Genomic DNA, 13,356 nt, shown 5'->3' with positions numbered 1-13,356 from the left:
CCTTGTCTTTCCTCTGTTGGAAAGCTTTTTGATTACTGATTCAATTCTTTTCTCAATATGGATCTGTTGAGATTTTCTATTTCTTTCCAAGTGAGTTTAGTAATTTGCTTCTAAAGAATTTGTCCACTTCATCTAAGTTATCTGTTAGTTTACAAATGGTCATAGTATTCTCTTATAATCCTTTTTATTGGTGTAAGGTAGATATGCTAAGTCGCTTCAGTCATGTCCGACTTTGCGACCCTATGGGCTGTAGCCCACCAGGTCCCTCTGTCCGTGGAATTTTCCAGGCAAGAATACTGGAGTGGGTTACCATTTCCTCCTCCAGGGGATCTTCCCGACCCAGGGATCAATCTCACATCTCTTGTGTCTCTTGCACTGGCAGGTGGGTTCTTTACCACCTGTAAGGGAAGCCCTATAAGGTAGTTTTATTTATTTTAGTTATTGGCTTTTTTCTTTGTCAGTCTAGCTAAGGGCTTAAGGATTTTGTCATCTTTTCAGAGAACCAGCTTTTGATTTTGTTGATTCTCCCTATTGTTTCCCTTTTATTTCTCTCTCCTCTAATCTTTATTATTTCCTTCCTTCTGCAAGCTTTGGATATAGCATGTTCTTCCTTTTTCTGGCTCTTCAAGGCATAAACTTATTAATTTGGGATCTTTCTTCTTTTTTTAATGTAAGCATTCGCAGCTACAAATTTATCCCTGAGCACTGCTTTTGCTGCATTCCATAAGCTTGTTGTATATTTGTTATGTTGTGCTCATTTTCATTAGTCTCTAAGTGTTTTCTAATTTCCCCTTGTGACTTCTTCTTTGACCCACTGGTTTTTTAAGAATGTATTGATTCATTTTTTCAAATTTTGGATTAAAAAATTTTTCTTGTTACTCATTTCTAGCTTCATTCCTCTGTGGTCAGAGAAGACACTTTATATGATTTTAAATCTTTTAAAATGTACTGAGTCCTAAGATAATGTCTATCTTGAAGAACGCTGCATGTGCACTGAAGATTGTGTACTCCACTACTGTTGAGTATTCTATAGATGTCTGTTAGCACAAATTGGTTTAAAGCATTGTTCAAGCCCTCTATATCCTTACTGATCTTCTGTTTAGATAGTCTATCCATTACTACAGGTATGGTGTTGAAACCTCCAACTATTGCAGAACAGTCTATTTCTCCCTTCAGCTTTGCCAATGTTTGCTTCATATACTTTTGGATACTGTTGTTTGGTACATATCCATATGTACTTTTAAGGATAATTTTTCAACCTCATTTTTAATATTTAGTCAAACACACAAAAAACTTATTCAACTTATTAAACCTACTCACCCTTTATAAGTGGGATATTATATATATGACAAAATTTGCACTTTATTTCACAATTTCCTTTTCAAAGCATCACAGAAATAAACTAGAACTCTAAAGGCTTAGATAAGGTGTGGTGGTGGTGATGGTTGAGTTGCTAAGTCACGTCCAACTCTTGTGACCTCATGAACTGTAGCCTGCTAGGCTCCTCTGTTTATTGTATTTCCCAAGTAAGAATACTGGAGTGGGGGCTTCCCTAGTGGCTCAGTGATAAAGAATCATCCACCTGTCAATGCAGGAGACACAGGTTCAATCCCTGGTCTGGGAAGATCCCACATGCTGAGAAGCAACTAAGCCCATGTGCCACAACTACTGAGCCAGTGCGCTGGAAGCCCAACAGCCACAACTACTGAAGCCCATGCACCCCAGAGAGTCTGTGCTACACAGTAAGAAAAGTGATTGCAATGAGAAGCCTGTGCACAGGAGCCAGAGAACAGCCTCGACTCCCTGCAGTGAGAGAAAAGCCCACGCAGCAATGAACACCAACACAGCCTAATAAATACTTTCATTTAAAAAAATAAAAAAGGATAGTTGAGTGGGTTGCCAGTTCCTTCTCCAGGGGCTCTTCTGACCCAGGGATCAAACTCACATCTACTGCATTGCAAGCAGATTCTTTTACCGCTGAGCCAGCAGGGAAGCAGAGATAAGGTACTATTCTACATTAGAAATGTCATAATTTCTTGCTCATTAAATCTACTGAGTAAAATATAGAGCACATATCTTAAAATACAAGTTGTCTACCTTTAATACGAATTCAATTACATGAATTCTCAAACATGCAGAAGGAATGTCAACTGTGATATTTTTAACTGTTAATAAATTAATACATTAAAAATGCTCTAAAATATATATTAAAAAACAATCAAAAAACTATAAATTCTTAAAGAAGAGGAGAGAAATGATCTAATTAATAAGAAAATCTAGGTATTCTCTCTCCTCCTGTGAAATAACAGAAAATTCTTTTAAAATTCTATCCAAGCAAATAGTATTACTTCTTACAAAATGGATAACTCTAAAAGGCCTGAGATGTAGTAAACATTACCTCATTTTTTTCTTGCTTAGCTGGTCCTGGATTCTGTGCTCCATTTGCAGGCTCCTTTTCTGAAACTGAACTCTGGCCCAGGATTTCACTGCTGATAGGTCTCTGTGCCTCAACAGGTGTATCACTTCAGGGTAACGAATGAAAAGGAAGAAGTAGGGATAAAGAAAAATGTAATGTAGTTAGAGAAATTTTAATTTAAAAGAGGCATATTTAGCTTAAGTTTATATTCAATGCACAAAAACAGATTTTAAACTTTACTTTTTTCTCTTAAGTACTATATGTAAGGGATTTTAACAAATAGTATGTGCTAATAATATGAAAGAGCACTGGATTATTAAGCAAGGAGGGTAGGGACTACCATCTAAAAGACTATGTGTGGCCTTGGGAAATCACTTACATTCTTTGCGGCTCAGCTTCATCTACAAATTAATAGGTCAAATGACCTAAAGCCTAAATTCACTTAAAGAACTCAATCTGCTATGCTGTTACCCAAACATCAGTTTTCTTTCCTCCAATATATTTCAATAAAAAGCTAAGAATAGTTGAAATTTTATTAAAAGGCTTCCTTTATTTGCACTTAACATAAAAGTGAAACATCTTTCAAATATTTTTAATGTAGACTAATTAGTAAGTTTGATGTCTTCTGTCAGGTTGTTTCTTGTCGTCTTCTTAGACACTGGCAGTTTCTACTTTTCATAGTTACACTGTTTAAAAATTTTAATAACTAACATTATCCAAAGATGACAAATACCACATTCATGAAGATTACCTATCAGTAACAGATACCATGGCAACAAGTACAAAAGTAAAGTGAATTTTGTCTTCAATTAATTTGATTATGAAATGACTTCATAATGGCCTCTCCAGGCATAAGTATATAAGACATATTAAAATAGAGGTCTAAAAAAAATAAATAAATTAGAGATCTAGGGTTTAGGAAAGCAGAGCTAGATAGTCATCTTCACAAAGGTACCATTAGGAGCCTAGTAGTCATAAATATATAGACATATATACACACACATGCACCCTGAGGAGGAAGTAGAAAGATCTGGGAAGTTTTCGGTTATAGGATGATGCTGTAAACTGCTAATGATCAAAGGAAAATGCATTTTAATCCAAAAGTAGAATTTGTAAGAATTATTAACTGTGTAGATAGAATAAAACAATTTTATAAAGTAACATTTAATTTTGCAATTTATACAGCACTTACATATACATTATCTCATTTAATCTGCACAGCAACCTGTAAAATAGATTAAAACTCCCATTTCACAGATGAGTAAACAGACTCAAAAAAGGCATGTTCCCAAAACTGCATAGTTAGTAAATAAAGTTAGGACTTGAATCCAGGTCTTCGGACTCCAAATCCAATGCTGGCCCAAGTCTGGGAATAGATTTTTTTTTCCTGCGATTTAATTTTGAGACCATTATATTGCATAGTCACGGCTTGCATATTTCAACTGCTTTTTCTTTCTTTTTTGAGTTGCTTTCTGTTCAAGTCAAAATATATCCTTCAAAACACTACACACTCTTTTATAAACTTTTCCTGTGGGTTTTATCTTCTTCACCATAGTAACTCAATCATTATATCCTGGGGATGCAGCATGGCGCTAGCACAGAGGTGACAATTAAATATTTTAAAATAAATACTGAATTCAAACATATATTACCACAAGCAAAAGTCTCTTTATGTGGCATTTTAACATAATTGATCTGAGCTACCCATATTTTTTAATTATACCTAAAACATTTTTCAAAACCAGGTAAACTTTTTCCAAAATAAATTTTTATACTTTATCAACAGCCAAATAGCTCTTCTATAACATGTTATTTTTAAAAGCCTCTTGAAGAAAGTGAAAGAGGAGAGTGAAAAAGTTGGCTTAAAGCTCAACATTCAGAAAACGAAGATCATGGCATCTGGTCCCATCACTTCATGGGAAATAGATGGGGAAACAGTGGAAACAGTGTCAGACTTTATTTTTGGGGGCTCCAAAATCACTGCAGATGGTGATTGCAGCCATGAAATTAAAAGACGCTTATTCCTTGGGAAGAAAGTTATGACCAACCTAGATAGCATATTTAAAAGCAGAGATATTACTTTGCCAACAAAGGTCCGTCTAATCAAGGCTACGGTTTTTCCAGTGGTCATGTATGGATGTGAGACTTGGACTGTGAAGAAAGCTGAGCACCGAAGAACTGATGCTTTTGAGCTGTGGTGTTGGAGAAGACTCTTGACAATCCCTTGGACTGCAAGGAGATCCAACCAGTCAATCCTAAAGGAGACCACTCCTGGGTGTTCATTGGAAGGACTGATGCTGAGGCTGAAACTCCAATACTTTGGCCACCTCATGCAAAGAGTTGACTCATTGGAAAAGACCTTGATGCTGGGAGGGACTGGGGGCAGGAGAAGGGGATGACAGCGGATGAGATGGCTGGATGGCATCACCGACTCGATGCACATGAGTTTGGGTGAACTCCGGGAGTTGGTGATGGACAGGGAGGCCTGGTGTGCTAAGATTCCTGGGGTCACAAAGCGTCAGACACCACTGAGCAACTGAACTGAACTGAACATGTTATTAGTAGCCCTTTTGACACACTGTCCTTTCCAAGGGTATGAGCCCTGAAGGAGGAAAATCTGTATTTATTAAGCACCAAGCACATGCTTACCACTCTGCTAGGAACTTTATCTCACTCTACAAGTCAACAGTCTATTTTATAGAGGAGGTCACTGAGGCTGAGAGAGATTAAGTTACCATTCCAAGATCATGCAGCTAGAAAATGGCAAGGCTACTATTCATACCATAGTCTGGCTCCAAAGACCATGTTCTACTCACTGTTCTACATTGCTTTGCCTCATAAGTTTCCCAGTTTCAGAGACATGACAGATGTTTTCTGGGTTATTACTACTGCTCAGCTAAAAACACATGTATTACTTACCTTTTAACAAGTTACATTTTACCCCTCTATAATGGTCTAATAACTTCACTTCTTTCCATCTTTATTCAGTCAATTCTCAATTACAGTACTTTCTTTACATAGGAAACAGCAGGTGTGTAGAGTCAAATTTGGCTAGCTTTTTGTGTTGTTTTTTTTTCTTTATCAAGACAATCCCACTGGTGCACAATTCCAAACATGCTATTCATTATACTGACCAAGAAGCTCCTATCAGTTCACATACTCAGAAAAATGTCACCAGTTCCCCCAGAAGCTCAGCATCCCAGACAGCAAAAATTTTCTCTAAAGGGATTGAAAAGTCAAAGAAAAGTTTAAGATAGTCTCTACCAATACTCAAGATTCTCTATTCCTTTAGGATTTAAATAATAGGATGCCCTATATTAAATTATACTCATTCATGACATCATTAGATATCATCTTTATCTTTCAAATATAAAATACAGAGCAGTAAGATGCCTTAGGAAGTCACCCTAGGCTTTAGGAAGTCCCCTTACTTAACTGATCCTAGAATCCTCTCCTTTCTTTAAAGAACATTAAAGAAAATCACACCCACCACCCCCAACAATCTCACAGCAACTTAACAGAAAATGCTTCCATAAATATTTATCCTGTAATTCTTATGCCTTAACTAAATACCTCCTCTTGTTTTAATTAGAAACAGAAATTCCAAGTCCAGTGCTTCTTCCTCAATACAGAATGCTGTCAACTATCCTATGTGAATAGTAAAAGTTTTCATTTTTATGCTCTTTTAATAAATTTATTGCAGTCAATAGTAATGATTCATAGCATCAACTCTGAGAATAGGAAACTAGTCATGTGTCCCAATGGGATTCCTGGAAAACTGAGACAGGAAGTTTCTTAAGCCTTGATATAAAGAACTGCTAATCAGGAAATTATTATTTCATGCCAGATTTGAAAGAAAAACTGAGTGGTGGTTTTAACACTTATATAAAGAATTACTAAAGATAACTGGAAATAACCAGAGATTTTTATATATATACATGTTCAATACAGTAGTATTTACAGGAAACTATCTACTCTCCTACAATAAAGAATTAGGTAAAACTATGATACAGTCATACAAAGGAATAATGCACATACCCTTAATCACTGACCTCAATAAACGTTTAAAAATATGGGAACAATTCATGATCTATCAAGTAAAAAAAAGCAAACTGTATGAAAATATATATAGCACTTTCCCAATTTTTAAAAACATATTCATAGGAAAAACATTGGTCATCTAAGTGTGAGATTGTGTGGGATTTTCATTCTCTTACTGATAATCTTCCATATTTCCAAAATTTCTTAATACGTATTCACTGCCTTTATAACCAGCAAAATGATAATACAGGACATAAAAATAAAGATTTTCCTAGAGAATACTAATTACCAAAATTTTTAAAACTCCCCAATTAGATTATCTCACACTTACGGAGATCTGCCAATTTTTATAAGCAAATACTTACCGTTCAGGGGATTCTTCATAAATACTGTGACATTCTGTATTCTCAAGCATGAGACTTCTGCTGAGATTTTGTACTCCTGGATAATGGAAGTTAGCAAAGGAGTGTGACATTGGAGAAGTTTTGTTCCCAAGGTCTGAGATTCTCTTATCGTGACTGGTCAGTCCACAAGTGAGGCCATCTAAAGCAGGATTCAGAGAGCGGGTCATATAGGCATCAGCTGATTGAGGCCTTCTCATTGGAGATGATGGATAGGGAGAAAGTTTGCTGATAAGAGGTGTTAAAAGATCAGCATATGCAGCTTTTGTGGGTTTTAGAAGTTTGTCAACATGAATATTAAGCATTTTCTGTTCAAAAGCACAAGAGAAGACCGAAGATGGGAGATTCTGGAGCCATGACAATAAACTGAGATCCAAATCATCACACCCATTACCACATAAGAGGTCAATTCCAAGGAGTACTTCACTTTCTGTAATTTCTTCTCCTGTTGCTTTACTTTGACAAAATTCTACACAGCATTCATAAAGTAGGCCCTTCATTACAAGCTGAAATAAACGATTGTTACTTGCTTTAAAACCAGCCTCACTTAGCTTCCTATCAGCAGGGATGAATTCTGCAACCATGATACAAGCCTCTTCAAAGCAGTGAACTCGTGCAGTGCTAGGATTCCAGTCCTTAAATTCAGCATGATTGGTCAAACGAGGCAAAGTCAAAAGCAAACAGAGCTTGCTGTAGTCATCTTTAGAAGGACAGTACTCTTCCAGGGCATGTAAACACTGCACAGCTTCCTGCATTGTAAATTCCAGCTGTAAAAAACAACGAGTGCTATAAAGAGAGATCCTATGAGATATGAAAACAATGAAAGTATTTTACTCAAAAATACTTTATAAACTTTCACAAACTGTTCAACTGCAAAGGGATAAACTAGCGTCAAAGAATACTCATATAATGGTGGGCTATATAACCACTTGCAAGCGAAGAATCCAAATGTTTTCTACTACTAAAATAAAGATTTTAAAATTTGGTTATTAGCATATTAAATTTTACCTAGAAAAAAGTAAGGTAATTCAGACTTAATACTATCATTTTCAACGCATAATTTTTAGGAGTAAGGATAATTAAGTTTTTGAGCAATGAAACTGAAGCATGCCAACATTCAACTGTTTACTATACCCTGCCATCACTCCAGCTTACCGAAAAAGCAAAAGAGCCATTCTCAAACTTGCCTTAGGACAAATGTGTGTGGGGAAAGAAACCAAATCAAGAAAGGCAACATCTACAGTTCACTTTTACAAAAAATGGTGCAGATAGAACAAAAGGAAGCTTAGCTAAAGACAAAGTAATTTGTACAGTGAATATTATCTTAGGATCATAAGCTTTTAGTGATATAAGGAACTTCAGAAATTGCATAGCGCAGCTTCTATATCTTACCTGTGGGAAAAGGTAGGGTCCAGATTTAACCTAAGTAATTCAGTTGATTTTGAAATAGCCCAACCGGAATTCCATCACCTCCACTACCTTTGTTCGTAGTGATGTTTCCAAAGGCCCACTTGACTTCACATTCCAGGATGTCTGGCTCTAGGTGAGTGATCACACCATCGTGATTATCTGGGTCATGAAGATCTTTTTTGTACAGTTCTGTGTATTCTTGCCACCTCTTCTTAATATCTTATGCTTCTGTTGGGTCCATACCATTTCTGTCCTTTATCGAGCCCAGCTTTGCATGAAATGTTCCCTTGGTATCTTGAATTTTCTTGCAGAGATCTCTAGTCTTTCCCATTCTGTTGTTTTCCTCTATTTCTTTGCATTGATCACTGAGGAAGGCTTTCTTATCTCTCCTTGCTATTCTTTGGAACTATGCATTCAGATCCTTATATCTTTCCTTTTCTCCTTTGCTTTTCACTTCTCTTCTTTTCAAAGCTATTTGTAAGGCCTCCCCAGACAGCCATTTTGCTTTTTTGCATTTCTTTTTCTTGGGGATGGTCTTGATCCCTGTCTCCTGTACAATGTCATGAACCTCCGTCCATAGTTCATCAGGCACTCTATCTATCAGATCCAGTGCCTTAAATCTATTTGTCACTTTCACTGTGTAATCATAAGGGATTTGATTTAGGTCATACCTGAATGGTCTAGTGGTTTTCCCTACTTTCTTCAATTTGAGTCTGAATTTGGCAATAAGGAGTTCATGATCTGAGCCACAGTCAGCTCCCAGTCTTGTTTTTGCTGACTGTATAGAGCTTCTCCATCTTTGGCTGCAAAGAATATAATCAATCTGATTTCGGTGTTGACCATCTGGTGATGTCCACGTGTAGAGTCTTCTCCTGTGTTGTTGGAAGAGGGTGTTTGCTATGACCAGTGCATTCTCTTGGCAAAACTCTATTAGCCTTTGCGCTGCTTCATTAGCTATTCCAAGGCCAAATCTGCCTGTTACTCCAGGTGTTTCTTGACTTCCTACTTTTGCATTCCAGTCCCCTATAATGAAAAGAACATCTTTTTTGGATGTTAGTTCTACAAGGTCTTGTAGGTCTTCATAGAACCGTTCAACTTCAGCTTCTCCAGCGTTATTGGTTGGGGCATAGCCTTGGATTACTGTGATATTGAATGGTTTGCCTCGGAAACAAACAGAAATCATTCTGTCGTTTTTGAGATTGCATCCAAGTACTGCACTTGTTGATGATGATGGCTACTCCATTTCCTCTAAGGGATTTCTGCCCGCACTCGTAGATATAATGGTCATCTGAGTTAAATTCACCATTCCAGTCCATTTTAGTTTGCTGATTCCTAGAATGTCAACATTCACTCTTGCCATCTCCTGTTTGACCACTTCTAATTTGCCTTGATTCATGGACCTGACATTCCAGGTTCCTATGCAATACTGCTGTTTACAGCATCAGACCTTCCTTCTATCACCAGTCACATCCACAAGTGAGTATTGTTTTTGCTTTGCTCCATCCCTTCATTCTTTCTGGAGTTATTTTTCCACTGATCTCCAGTAGCATATTGGGCACCTACTGACCTGGGGAGTTCCTCTTTCAGTATCCTATCATTTTGCTTTTTCATACTGTTCATGGGGTTCTCAAGGCAAGAATACTGGAAAAGGTCAGTTTTCATTCCAATCCCAAAGAAAGGCAATCCAAAAGAATGCTCAAACTACCACACAATTGCACTCATCTCACACGCTAGTCAAGTAATGCTCAAAATTCTCCAAGCCAGGCTTCACCAATACGTGAACCGTGAACTTCCAGATGTTCAAGCTGGTTTTAGAAAAGGCAGAGGAACCAGAGATCAAATTGCCAACATCCGCTGGATCATGGAAAAAGCAAGAGAGTTCCAGAAAAATATCTCTTTCTGCTTTACTGACTATGCCAAAGCCTTTGACTGTTGTGATCACAATACACTGTGGAAAATTCTGAAAGAGACGGGAATACTAGACCACCTGACCTGCCTCTTGAGAAACCTATATGCAGGTCAGGAAGCAACAGTTAGAACTGGACATGCAACAACAGACTGCTTCCAAATAGGAAAAGGAGTACGTCAAGGCTGTATATTGTCACCTGCTTATTTAACTTCTATGCAGAGTACATTATGAGAAACGCTAGGCTGGAGGAAGCACAAGCTGGAATCAAGATTGATGGGAGAAATATCAGTAGCCTCAGATATGCAGATGACACCACCCTTTTGGCAGAAAGTGAAGAGGAACTAAAAAGCCTCTTGATGAAAGTGAAAGAGGAGAGTGAAAAAGTTGGCTTAAAGCTCAACATTCAGAAAATGAAGATCATGGCATCTGGTCCCATCACTTCATGGGAAATAGATGGGGAAACAGTGGAAACAGTGTCAGACTTTATTTTGGGGGGCTCCAAAATCACTGCAGATGGTGATTGCAGCCATGAAATTAAAAGACACTTACTCCTTGGAAGAAAAGTTATGACCAACCTAGATAGCATATTCAAAAGCAGAGATATTACTTTGCCAACAAAGGTCTGTCTAGTCAAGGCTACGGTTTTTCCAGTGGTCATGTATGGATGTGAGACTTGGACTGTGAAGAAAGCTGAGCACTGAAGAATTGATGCTTTTGAACTGTGGTGTTGGAGAAGACTCTTGAGAGTCCCCTGGACTGCAAGGAGATCCAACCAGTCCATTCTGAAGGAGATCAGCCCTGGGATTTCTTTGGAAGGAATGATGCTAATGTTGAAACTCCAGTACTTTGGCCACCTCATGTGAAGACTTGACTCATTGGAAAAGACTCTGATGCTGGGAGGGATTGGGGGCAGGAGGAGAAGGGGATGACAGAGGATGAGATGGCTGGATGGCATCACTGACTCGATGGACGTGAGTCTGAGTGAACTCCGGGAGTTGGTGATGGACAGGGAGGCCTGGCGTGCTGCGATTCATGGGGTCGCAAATAGTCGGACACAACTGAGCGACCGAACTGAACTGAATTCAGTTGATTAGTGACAAAGACAGAATAAAAATTCTTATTGACTCATTCATATTCCAGTGTTCTTTCCACTTTTTTTTTTTTTTTCCAGTCATGCCATTTGGCATGTGGAAGCTTAGTTCCCTGACCAGCGGTCAAACCCAAATCCTCTGCAGTGGAAGTGCTGAGTCTTAACTATTAGACTACCAGGAAAGTACCTCTTTCCACCTTTAAATATCATTACCTGGCAAGCATTTCTCTACTATTTCAATGATTACTTACTAGCACTTAATTAAAGTTTCTTTGGTTTTGGATGCAACAATACTAATATTAAAACTTTAAAAGTAGCTCTCTAACCAAAAATAATTTAATATCATTAAATCTAAATTGTCATTAATAAACATTCTATTAAGAAACACCTCTGGGGAATTCCCTGGCTGTCAGTGGTTAGGGCTCTGCGCTTTCACTGCCAAGGGCCTGGGTTCAACCTCTAGTTGGGAAACTAAGATCCTATAAGTTGTACTGCACAGCCAAAAAATAAAGAGTTTAAAAAAAAAAAACCTCTGGATCAAAGAAATACTGAAAAGACAGAAAGAAGAGGTAAACATAATTCACTTCTGGGATAAGAAAAGAAGCAATGATATACTCATCAAGTCAAACATCTTCGGATATTTAGATCACCTTAAACAGGAGGGGCACACACTCTCCAACCAAACAGCTATTCACGTGTATCATCTTTGCCTAAATCACAGAACAAATCCAGAAGCACTACAGATTGAAAGTACTACACCTGTAAAACAACAGATCTTGCCCCACCACCACTCATAAAAACTTTAACTCATGATACTAATCTTCTGTTTTAGGGAATAAAATACTTATGACTGAAACAAGACTATGGCTCAAACCTTCAGGAATAAAAATCTTACATGCTGGGGCTCATCTTCTGCTGACATTGCATTGTTAACACATAAAGCTTCCAAAAACTTCTGCTTCAGGATAATGTAACGAAACCTGTGAAAAATAAAATATGACACATTAAAATGATTAAAAGCTGAATTATAGTCAGGCTATAGTCCATGAGGTCGCAAAGAGTCGGGCATGACTGAATGACAAACACTTTCACTGCCTTTCACTATAGCAATGTCAATGACCAGAAATGAAACTCAAGCTCCTAAAGCAAAATAGGCCAAGTTTTTCTATAGGATCAATTATTTCTTTAAAAAACTTAAAAAAATTAATTTCCCAATGTCTCATAAATCAAATGTATTTACTAGTTACTGTAAGGTACCTTTGCTTTCAGAAAACTCTTAAAAATATCTTATAAGGCTAATCACACTGAAGCCATGTGTGTGTGTGTTCAATCACTCATAAGCCATAATTAAAAGATAGCAAGTAATCACAATTTAATCCTCAAAGGAAGGGCTTTTATTTGAAATATTATTTCTAAGCAAACAAGTTTTTATGGAAGATGTCAAAAGTCATCTAACATGAAATCAAAACATTTTATATTCCAAATATTTTATTTCCCAAAATATGTCTTTTCTTTTCAAACATGAGAAAATTCTTATAAAAATGGAGATGAAAGAGTAGAATGAAATGAATAAAACTGCTAAAAAGCCATAAAATAACTGCAGATTTAAAACTTTTCAAAAGGTATTTTTCAGAGAGGGGAAAGGAAGAGTCTATTTGACTTGTTTATGAATCAAAAAATGTTGAGTGCCTTAAGCACTTTAAAGAAAAGTGTTTCTAAGGGCTGAAAGAAAATAATAATGAACCTTCACAGTCATTCTTCCAACCATTGTTTTAACACCAAATATGTGCCAATAAAATAAAATCCCTGCCTTTAAAAAGAAGGGCATCTAATGAAAGCAACTCATGTAATGCACATTAACAGATGACTGGATTAAGAAGTTGTGGTGTGTGTATACACACACGCAATGAACTATTACTCAGCCATAAAAAAGAATGAAATAATGCCATTTGCAGCAACACAGATGGACCTAGAGATTGTCACACTGAGTGAAGTAAGTCAAAGAAGGCCAAGTATCACATGATATCACTTATAAGTGAAATCTTATAAAGAATGGTACAAATGAACTTATTTAAAAACAGAAACAGAG

General features: G+C 37.1%; 1 protein-coding gene across 4 annotated transcripts in view; it reads right to left on the bottom strand.

The window, feature by feature from the left end:
* Positions 1 to 13,356, bottom strand: part of WDR47 (WD repeat domain 47) — a 63,262-nt gene that overhangs the window by 23,770 nt on the left and 26,136 nt on the right. For 2 of the 4 annotated variants that reach the window (XM_040232155.1, XM_040232157.1), the window contains exons 4-6: positions 12,163 to 12,247; positions 6,823 to 7,625; positions 2,399 to 2,522 (exon numbers count right to left, since the gene is read on the bottom strand). In XM_040232155.1, coding sequence (XP_040088089.1) covers positions 2,399 to 2,522; positions 6,823 to 7,625; positions 12,163 to 12,247 — 1,012 coding nt within the window. Of the gene's footprint in view, positions 1 to 2,398; positions 2,523 to 6,822; positions 7,626 to 12,141; positions 12,248 to 13,356 lie in introns of all 4 variants that reach the window. The other 2 variants (XM_040232153.1, XM_040232154.1) reach the window with 1 other exon arrangement.

This window comes from Oryx dammah, unplaced genomic scaffold (assembly GCF_014754425.2).
Source record: "Oryx dammah isolate SB20612 unplaced genomic scaffold, SCBI_Odam_1.1 HiC_scaffold_28, whole genome shotgun sequence".
Lineage (NCBI taxonomy): Eukaryota > Metazoa > Chordata > Mammalia > Artiodactyla > Bovidae > Oryx > Oryx dammah.
Note: the sequence above shows the minus strand (reverse complement) of the source record. Positions and strands in the feature narration are given on the sequence as shown.